Consider the following 11,038-nt stretch of genomic DNA (forward strand, 5'->3'; position numbering starts at 1 on the left):
GATTTAATAAACTAGTGGAAACAATAAGTTTTCATGAAAACAGGGCCCTTGTCTGTTTTATTCACCATTGCATTCTCAGTTCTCAGTTCAGTGACTAGAAGTACTCATCATACACTTTAAAATTATTTATCTAATAAATTATGATTTAATTCAGTTTATTCATAACTACTGGTTATTTTCTTATTTTAAAGAAACTTCCATTTCCTTATGGTAAAGCTTGAAAATTATGTCCATACTGTGGTGTGTAGTTGATGAGATTATCAGAAAACTCTATTATCTATCTGTGATCCATCTATCTATATCTATATATCCTATAAATGTTTGCATTCAGGCAGCTTGTACCCACAAAGTCCTATTGGTTGCTTACAGGTGGCACCCTGATTATTGAACACTTATTAGTCTGTATTTGCATGCATCATACTGAGTGTAAACTATTTTGAATATCATCCCTTCACAAATGTTATCACATCAATATTCTTGAGTTCAAGTACTTCTTGATGCTACACAACCCTCCAAACCTTTTTTTTTTTCGAGTTCAGTACAGGCAGGCTTTGGCACGTACTCTGCACCCAGCTCCTTTATTCTACCATCATCCACACTGCTCAGGCCATAAAATTTGACACTGGTTTGATTTTGTCTCCCTAGTTAAACTCTTAACTTCCTCCCCCCCCCCCCCCCACTGCCAAGGTGATGTGATAAATCTCTATTCCAAAATACACAATATATTTAGCCCTCTCTTCTTGGGCTTTTATATGGGGATCTAAACTAAATCTGATACATATTTACTTACTGACTTCAAATATTTCAAGCAGTTCTAACAGGCAACTTATTAACCTATGTACTTTAGCTCACTGAATAAGACTTATAAAATACATTAGAGGAGCTTGGGTCGTGTACCCAAGCTTTGGCCCAAGTTTGTCTGCTGAACCTCTGCCATGGACATGCAATAGACTGTCTGTCAATTTGCCAGGATTTGAAATTTTTAAAGGAGACTTTCTGGCTTTGGAGGTGGCTCTGTTTGGAAGACAAAGTATCACAAAAAAGGCACATTAATAAACATTTATTGAACTGTATTAAATTTAATTGAAATTACTTGAATTTGGATGATGGCTACAATTGCAACTGCTCCCATTTCTTGACTGAATTCCAGTTTTGGTTTAGAACCCAGGTTGGGCAAGGACTAGAGGAAATGGAAAAACTTCAATGTCACCTTCAAAGTTGAATTACTTTATATTAGAAAAAGAGTATTAGGTAATATCATTGATTTAAATATCATAAATTCCTTTGAAAAAAATAATTTCAACCAAATAAGGTAGATTTTTCTTTAAACAACGTTCACTATTTTATTTTTTACTATAGGTATTTTTCAACTTTTCTTACAGCCAAATTTGACTCTTCATTCTAGAATTATTAGAATTTCTCCTGGACATCACTGAAAATATAGAAATTAAGTGTTATAATTTTTAGAAGGATAAATGTCTGTATTCCCACCTCCATACTGAGTAAGTCACCACAACTTAGAGTCTAGCTCTTAAATATCTGTATAGGTTGTTTTTAGCCCTTTTAAAACTAATGTTTCCTTTTTAAAACAAATATTTTATGAAACTCCCTCTTACATAAAATTTATCTTCACACATAAATTTTAAGTATATACTATATTAACTATAATATAAAGGAGAATAATTACATATTAAATAATATTAATAACCTACAAATGTTCGGGCATGACTGTATTAGAAGACCTAATGCGGTGGTAAAATATACTTCCACCCACTTATAAATAGGTTAGTACTTAAGAGAAAATAGACCAATATTCAAAGAAACAGTGAACATAATTTTCCTTTATATTAGACATTTTGAAGTAAGAGTCACCGTGGATGCAATAACTACAAATGCAAACTGATACAGTTTGGGTTGTATTGGCGATTCAAATAGCATGAGGGGCAGAGCTGTCAGAAATAAAATTTTGTAAAGTTCTAAACAAAGCAATATATATTCTTCCTTCAATGAACTTGACAGCTGCATCCGTGGGAAATTCAGTATATATATTTTACTTAATTTATTTAGCTTTACTTAATTTATTTAATTTAGCTTTACTTAGATTTTTACTTAATTTACCTTCTTTATATATCTTAGGTAAGAAGCCCACTTCTTTCTAAAGTGATTTGAAATCAGCTCACGAAAAGCGTTTTCTTTTCTTTCATTAACGATTAAAATTTTTTTTCCTTGAGTGGATATATATAACCTCATGTTCATTGTTTGGTTTTGAGTGTTGGTTCATGGTTTTATGACATATGTGCTTGATGTTATTCACCAATACTTGATTTTGCTTCAGATATTTTTCAGATTTGAGAGTATTTACCTTTATTAATTATTTTGCTAATTTAAGGCAGAGACCAAAATGAGGAAGTCTTAAATAATATTGATGTTTGTCCATGCTGGACTACTTGGCTTCCCTCTGCCTCATGAGGGTGGCCATAATCAATCATCTTTTTTTTTTTTTTTTTAATATACGCATTATTCCTTGCCTTCCTAGGACTTAACAGCAATATTTCAACAACTTACTAATGACTTTCTCTGGGGTCATTAGAAGAAAAGTGGATCCTGTAGAAACAATCTTAATAAATGATAGTACAGAGACATTTTCCTGGAGGCTACAAAGTGACCTATTGAAATACACTAAATTGGTTCTTCTCCATTAGGACATTCAGATCCTCCTTTTACTTCCTTTTGGAGTGAAAGAATGGGGAACAATTAAGCTCTGAAATCCTGTCCTGCTCTAGAGCATGGAAATAGCACCTCAACGCAAACATTTTTCAAGCTGTCAGGAGTAAGGCAAGTATGATAATTTAAAACCATTAAATGCTTATGACAATCAAAATACAATGGATCCTAGTAAGCTTTTCTCAGTTGAAGGAAACTTCCTTAAAAAGTAGCTACTGATGTAAATGTCTTTCAATAAGGCAATTAAAAAAAATGCGGTATAACAATTCAAAGCATGGAATATTTTGCAGTCTTAAAAAAGAAGAAAGCAAACCTGTATGTATGGATATAGAATGATATATGGTTGTCCTAAAATAAGAAAAATTATGAATAACATATATACTATGATCCCATTCATATAAAAATAGCAGAAACAGAGGTAAAATATATATGAGAGAGGAGATTAGAAAGGTACACACATGTCAAATTGCAGTCAGTGCTGTACATTGAAAGCTTTAGTTTCTGTGTCTATTTCTTCCACCCAGTTATGAGCTCCTTGATTGCCAGATCAAATAAGGGATGCCCAGTTAAATTAGAATTTCAAGTACACAGTGGTTTTTTTTTTAGTATAAGTACATCTCAAATATTACATAGGACATACTTATACTAAAAAATTATTATTTATCTGATACTCAAATTTAACTGGATGCCCTGTATTTTTTTTTATTTGCTAATTCTGGCAATTCTACTTTAAGGAGACCATAAACTCTTCATCCTCGTACTCCTATCATTAGCATACTTAAAGATATATAGTGGTTGCATAATAAATCCTGAGAGGGAGAGTAATTCAAGAGAGCACAATAACGGGCAATTTTGCTAAGTGTGTTACATATATTATCTCAATTCTAATGGAAATGCCATAAAGTTTTATTAGTGGTCCTATTTTACAGAATAAGAAACAGAGGTATACAAAAGTCACACAGTAAATGAGGGAGCCAGAAATGACCCCAAGTTTCTGGGTCCTGACTCAGCAGCCATAACCAACTGCCAGCTGCCGGGAGGAAAAGGAAGAAAAGGGGAAAGAGAACCAGGGGTGAGGCTTTTGTTCTGCCTAAGGGGAGCTGAGCAGGACTGCACAGACTCCTTAACCTTGCTAGAGGTGGAATGTGGGGTGTGTAGGAGAGACAGACAAATCTGGGCCTGGTCCCCGTATCCATCACTCATTCAAACAAGTTACATAATTTATTTTGACCTCAATTTTCTTGTCTGTACAACTGGATTAAGAGGATCTACCTGAATACTGACACGATGAGTACAGGAGATAATTTCTGTAAAGTGATCAGCACAGGCCTTAGCCAGGGAAAGAACACTCAGTCAGTGCTAGTTATTATTGGCCCAGAACCCCAGTTTTTTCATTTGTAAAACAGAATAACATCAATAACAAGACAGTAGCACTAATGATATCGATATTGCCAAGTTGATTTGAGGATCAGATGAGAAATAAATACTATCTTTCTAAATTCTGAAGTGCTTCTCATTCTCCTTGCGTACTTGCTCTTTAGATCAGAACCAGAATTAATACTGTGTCAAAGCATTACTACAATTTTTCCCCTGAGTAATTAATTTTGTTTTAAAAATTATCATACAGTGAAATTGACTCTTTGGTGTATAAAGTTTTATGAATTTTAACCCATATAGATTTATGTAACCACTACCACAGTACGGATACAGAACATGACTATAGATTCTGAGATTCTTTTTTCAAATGAAGTGTTTCATATTCTTGTTGCAAAACACTTTTAAAAATAAAAACTTAGCTAACCATGAAGATACAAATTAACAAAACTGGCCTTTTGTACAAATCTCTGCAGTCCCCAACCCCTCTAAGTCTTGTGTGGGCCATTTTCGCTGTTGACTCTGCAGACTATCTTTCCACAAAAGTAATCAGGAATCGGCTTGAGAGCTGGGGCATTTTTCAAGCTAAAGGCCCATGTCACAGGCACAAACTTCAGCATTTCTTATTTGTTCCTTTTTTATATTACCTTCCAGAACTTAATTTTCCCCAACTATTTCCTCTATTTGTCATTTTCTCTCACAAATGAAGAGAATTTTCAAATGAAGGCCTGGAATACCAGCACCTTCTCACCCTTTCAGGAAAATTATTGGGGATGCAGTTATTGAGAGAGCAACGGTGGAGCCTTCAGGACCCTAACCTCTCCGATATAACAGATCCTCCAGGTAAATAATCCATCTACCCCTTCCCCAACTCCATCCTCTCCACCTCCCCAGCACCCGGGATCCCCTGGTAGGATAGACTTCTGGAACAAACTTCGGTCCTCCAAGAGCGGCCACCTCCCATCCCCCACCGCACCTCCTGGGTTTTCCCAGTTTAAGTAACTTGCACTGGCACACCGCTGTCGCATCCGCTTATCTGGGTAACTCAAGTCATTGCTATTTGCCTTTTCTTTCTAGGACGCTTTGGCTGCTGTGTTCTTCCCTCTGCTTTTAATTTGGGGAGGAAAAAAGCTAATGAATCAAGAACGAATCTCTTCTCCACTAATCCTTTTATCCAGCCCCCCCCCCCCCATTAAAGTTGGCTCGCTCCGTTCTCAAGTTCCGTAACTATCCAAGAAGTGCGGGGGCGGGACAGGTGGGGACGCATAATTACACCTAAACCTCAGGGTGGCACGTAAGGTGTCACTTTGGTGGGAAGATATTCTGAAGCTCCCCTGAAGCTTGCTGAGCGTTGTGCTGCCGCCGCTGTACATTTTCTGCTAATTTCTTGATGCTGCTGCTTTGCGTTGCTCTGTCACGCCTAAATCTATTTTGTTACGGCCCTAGGTGCCCCAATGAGGGTGAATTCCACGAGATTCACAAGCGTTTTTTTTCCTGTCCAAGGTAAATACAGTAGGCAAAATGAGGAACCACCAAAGGATACAGGGGAGGGGGGAGAGAAAGGGATTCCCTCACCTTTTCCGGCACCTTCCTTGTTAACTTCCACCAGGAGGAGGCGCGCGGCCCAGTTCCCCCCGTCTCCTCTCTTAAATCCCCCTACTGAGGGCTGCCAAGGTTGGCCGCGCGGCGGGAGAAATCCCTCCGGCAGGCCTGGCTCTCCCCCACCCCCCGGGTTGGTTTTTCCCAGCTGCGGAGGTTGGGCCAGGGGCTGGGGTGCGAGGAGAGTCGGCGCCCGCAGCGCGGAGCCGAGAAGTCGCCGAGACTCTGGAGGGACTGAGTTGTCTCCGGAGGTGACGCGCGCGGAGGTGAGCGGTGGGCAGCAAGCGGCGAAGGCGAAAACCCGGAGGCCGCGCTGGGCCCCTTCCCATCCTCTGGAGGAAGGGTAGCGTAGGTCCAGGGTCCCACCGCCGCTTTGTTCGCGGCCTCTCCCCTCTTCTTTGGAGATGACTTGAACCCCCTCCGGGATCCGAGGGGCTCGCGGGGGCGCGGGCCGGGGGCGGGGGGCCGACAGCTGTTAAGGTTCTCCACTTCCTGCTAATCCGGGAAGGTACCAAAAGAGATCAAAAGACTCCTGTAACCTGAAACTTCCCTCCCTTCCAAACCTGGACCGGGAGAGGTCCGGGCGGGGGCGGAGACCCCGGAAGGCAGGTCGCCGGCGGAGGCGGTGGGGGAAGGAGCTGGGAGAGCGAGAAGTTTGGTCGGGAAGGCGCTGGGGATCAAGCGGGAAGTTAGACTCGGGGGGCGAATGTGATCGGGAAAGGAGGAGGGCGGGAGGCTGGAAGGGTATATATAGTGTGGGCCTGGGCAGAAGGCAGACTTTTACGCTGGGTGTCTCGGGACGCGCGCCCCTCTCCCGGGTAAGGATGTGCATGGGCTGGGGAAGGCGAAACCTGGACGGGCTTTCGGAGGGAGGTCTTGGGGACCAAGGGGGACGACTTGGCTTGGAGAGTCCGGTTCCCGCACGCGGGGAGCCGCCGCTCCTCACGCTTTTCTCCCGCCTGTCCCAGGTCCCGGAACGGATCGAGCGTGAGGCGCCAACAAAAGAGGCAAGGAGGTGCCACCCGGGGGCGGCGGCAGGAAGAGGAGCGGGAGGAGGAGCGCAGAGCTGAGAGCCCCGACCCGCCGTGCGTACTTTCTGGAGGGAAGGGGCGGGGGAATCGACCCCGGGAGGGGAACGCCCGGTGGCTAGGGGTTTAGCCAAGTTCCGGCTGCGGCGTCCCTCCTCCGCTCCCACGAGAGGAAAGTTTTCTCCAGACGCTTCCGGCCGGCCCGCGCCCTCCGGACCCAGTTCCCGAGCCTTCGGAGCGGGCGCCGTCCCAGCCCGGCTCCGGGGAAAGCCGTGCCGCGATGCCTGGGGGGTGCTCCCGGGGCCCCGCCGCCGGGGACGGGCGGCTGCGGCTGGCGCGGCTGGCGCTGGTCCTCCTGGGCTGGGTCTCCTCGTCCTCTCTCACCTCTTCGGCGCCTTCCACCTCCTCCGCGTCGTTCCTGGCCTCCGCGGTGTCCGCCCAGCCCCCGCTGCCGGGCCAATGCCCCCAGCCTTGCGAGTGCTCCGAGGCTGCGCGCACTGTGAAGTGCGTTAACCGCAACCTGACCGAGGTGCCCGCGGACCTGCCCCCCTACGTGCGCAACCTCTTCCTCACCGGCAATCAGCTGGCGGTGCTCCCCGCCGGCGCCTTCGCCCGCCGGCCGCCGCTGGCCGACCTGGCCACGCTCAACCTCAGCGGCAGCAGCCTGGAGAAGGTGTGCGCTGGCGCCTTCGAGCATCTGCCCAGCCTGCGCCAGCTCGACCTCAGCCACAACCCGCTGGTCAACCTCAGCGCCTTCGCCTTCTCGGGCAGCAACGCCAGCTTCTCGGCCCCCAGCCCCCTGGTGGAACTGATGCTGAACCACATCGTGCCCCCTGACGACGGGCTGCGGAACCGGAGCTTCGAGGGTATGGTGGCGGCCGCCCTACGAGCAGGCCAAGCGCTGCGCGGGCTCTGGCGTCTGGAACTCGCCAGCAACCACTTCCTCTACTTGCCTCGGGACTTACTAGCCCAACTACCCGGCCTCAGGCACCTGGATCTGCACAACAACTCTCTGGTGAGCCTCACCTACGTGTCCTTCCGCAACCTGACACACCTAGAAAGCCTCCACCTGGAGGACAACGCCCTCAAGGTCCTTCACAATGGCACCCTGGCGGAGTTGCAAAGCCTGCCCCACGTCAGGGTCTTCCTGGACAACAACCCCTGGGTCTGCGACTGTCACATGGCAGACATGGTGGCCTGGCTCAAGGAGACAGAGGTAGTGCAGGGCAAAGCCAGGCTCACCTGCGCATTCCCGGAAAAAATGAGGAATCGGGCCCTCTTGGAACTCAACAGCTCCCACTTGGACTGTGACCCTATCCTCCCTCCATCCCTGCAGACTTCTTATGTCTTCCTAGGTATTGTTTTAGCCCTGATAGGCGCCATTTTCCTACTGGTTTTGTATTTGAACCGCAAAGGGATAAAAAAGTGGATGCATAACATCAGAGATGCCTGCAGGGATCACATGGAAGGGTATCACTACAGATACGAAATCAACGCGGACCCCAGGTTAACAAACCTCAGTTCTAATTCGGATGTCTGAGAAACATTCGAGGACAGAACCAAGGACAGCTATGCATGAGATGTAGACTTAAGCTTTATTCTGTCCTAGGCTTGCTCCACTTCCACCCTCCACTATGGACACCACTGACCTTGACTGAAAGCAGTGAAGGGAATTTGCTCCCTTGTTATGTGAAGTTTCTTGGTGTGTCTTGTTAATGTAAGACGATGAAAAACTGTGCATAGTGTTTTATCCTTTTCTTTTTCTTGGAACTCAACTCGTATGGAGGGATTTTTCAAGTTTCAGCATGAACATAGACTCCTGGCTGTCTGTTTTTCTTAGTACAGTTCGAGGTGTAGCCAGTGTACCCACACAGATAGCATTCAACAAAAGCTGCCTCAACTTTTTTGAGAAAAAATACTTTATTCCTAAATATCAGTTTTATTCTCATGTACCTAAATCGTGGAGAAAATAAATGCATTCCATAAACTGCCTGCAGATCTTAGCAAGCTCTTCAAAGTAACTCCATAGTACACAGGAGCACCTGCATCCGGGAGCATGCTTACATTTTACTGTTCTACGTATTACAAAAATAACTTGCAACTTCAGATAACTTCTTTGACAAAGTAAATTACTTTTTTGGTTGCAGTTTATATGAAACTATACTGAAGTTTTTTTATAAACTGCATTGAGATTCAACAGACTAAATTGTTAAGAAAAACTTCAATAAAGGTTCTTAAAAGAATTACAGTTGTGTTCAAGTTTGCTATTTGAAAAAAAGGATTAGGGGCAATGATGTCCAATGGTCTTGGTTCTGATGGTAATTGAGGTATTAGTTGTAGCTGAAAACGAAAGTGGAGTAATGTCTTAAACAGGTAGACTTTGGAAATAGTTATGAGATAGTGGATCCTTTCAGGATTTAGAGAATTTGAATATTCATGCGCTAGACTTCTCATGGTCCTAAAGTTAATGCTGTTCATGAAACATTTTTGTAAGAGCATTATAAAGTTGGTAAGAAGGGAGAGTTCTGTATGATAAACAGCTCACAGTTTGGAGCTTTTTCGAGGCTAAGTTGTTAGAATGGAACAAAATTATTTACTGGATAAAACTTTCTATATGAAATTGTTCTATGGGTTTTTAGAGTATAAAACATAATGCAAATGATTTAAAATGAAGTGTCTTAAGAATACAATATTCTAAAATAAAAGATTTAAAGATGTAAATTAAAAAACATTTCCTAAGATCATAATGTAAATTGGAACTTAGATTTTCTTGAGAATATTAAAAAAAAAAAACACCGACATTTAAAATGGAACATGCGTGATCAATAGTTTATCAGAGATCGTGCTTGTATGTTTAAAAAACTGTCATGACAGGATATGAATTTGAGGAAATAACCAGAGATAAATGTCTATATCCGTAAACAAGTGTCTCAACAAATCTTAGGTTGTGTTCAGTTCCTATTTAAGAATTTGGGGATATTTCGATTTTACCTAAGCTCTATATTAGTATATACACCTGTGTGAAGAATAAATCACATTTAGGTGTAAATAATAGCAATGGCTTAATCAATTGATACTATCAATAATGGACAAGATTTTCTTTTTTTTTTTTTCAGTTTATTATTTGCCAATGAAGCCTAAAAGTAAATTCCATTACTCTCCAAGCTATTATGTAAAAGTGACATTAGCCATTATTGCTTAACATACAGTGTAGGTAAACTTGCATCAGTAAGTCTTAGGGCCTTCTTTCTCTTTAAATTGATTATGTTCTACAGTGTTTTATATTTGAAATAAAACTTATATTTCCATATTTTTATAAATGAAATAGGATTGCAGTCCTTTAGGTTCTAGAGATCTTTGGCTGTTCCTTCTTTGAGTTAAATTGAAAAGTTTTCAAAAGAGGGCTAAAAATTTATGAATCTGTTCCTTTAGCCTCTGTGGTCAGAATACGAAGTTTTAACTAGATTAAGTTTCATAAGGCTCATTTTATGAAATATTACAGTATTTATTACTTATAGGAGATATTTCAGATCCTTTAATTAATTACCCGAGGATAGGTTAAATATATGGTACTTCATATTCCATTAAACATTTTAAGTGTTCACCAGGAATTCATAAACTGGCTGGCTGCCATTATTTCCTAGGAATGATGAAGATATTAGCCTGCCAAAAATAGTGAAAACATCAATAAATAAGGGCACTCACACCATCTCAGAAATAAACTGAGAGACTTTGGTAAGCCTGTGATTCTGTGGAAAACAAATTGTAATACTTATAGTCTGTTTAGAAGATTACTTCTTCTTCATCCTGTGATAATCTAAGAGTTAAAACCTGAGCTCTAGCTAAGATCCAGGAGAGCAGATTTCATTAGTCTAGTTTATCTCATTCACTCACCATGGCAGGATCCAGGATAAAGCTGAAGGTGTTTTCACCTGTTCGGTGGATGGCTTTTTTGATGTTATGATTTCTTGCTTTTTCATCCCTTTGCCTTTTCGTTTGTATGAACTTCCCAGTTTGCTCCTGCTCTCTTTTTCTGTCACATCACTCCTTGCTATTCTTCAATACATGGCAATAGAACATTCTTCGGACAAAAAAAATTACCATTTGGAAACAGTTGCTATTGTGCAGTCCTAATACTCTAACTCCATAAACTCCTAAGGCAATCTGAGTTCCTTAGAAGATAGGCGCTACAAAAATCCAGTGAGTGTTAGAGCATATAGGAAAAGTGAAATAAAAGTATCATAACTTTTAAACTGTTTTAGTATCATAACTTTTAAATACTGATCTTTAGTACCATTATGCATTACTAATCC

General features: G+C 42.3%; 1 protein-coding gene across 2 annotated transcripts; it reads left to right on the forward strand.

Annotated features, from left to right (window-relative positions):
- Positions 1–5,762: 5,762 nt before the first annotated feature.
- Positions 5,763–9,367, forward strand: TPBG (trophoblast glycoprotein). Of its 2 annotated transcripts, none has more exons than XM_026507002.4 (2): positions 5,763–5,963; positions 6,666–9,367. In XM_026507002.4, exon 2 carries the CDS (start codon positions 7,006–7,008, stop codon positions 8,263–8,265), a length of 1,260 nt encoding a protein of 419 aa, XP_026362787.2. In that variant the 5' UTR covers positions 5,763–5,963; positions 6,666–7,005; the 3' UTR covers positions 8,266–9,367. The 2 variants fall into 2 exon arrangements, with proteins under 2 accessions (XP_026362787.2, XP_026362788.2); XM_026507003.4 differs by lacking the exon at positions 5,763–5,963 and adding an exon at positions 6,265–6,515.
- Positions 9,368–11,038: the final 1,671 nt, after the last annotated feature.

Source organism: Ursus arctos, unplaced genomic scaffold, assembly GCF_023065955.2.
Source record: "Ursus arctos isolate Adak ecotype North America unplaced genomic scaffold, UrsArc2.0 scaffold_29, whole genome shotgun sequence".
Classification (NCBI taxonomy): domain Eukaryota; kingdom Metazoa; phylum Chordata; class Mammalia; order Carnivora; family Ursidae; genus Ursus; species Ursus arctos.

Coding starts and splice junctions, on each gene's coding strand:
- TPBG (XM_026507002.4), top strand. CDS start 7,006: ATGCCTGGGGGGTGCTCCCGGGGCCCCGCCGCCGGGGACGGGCGGCTG.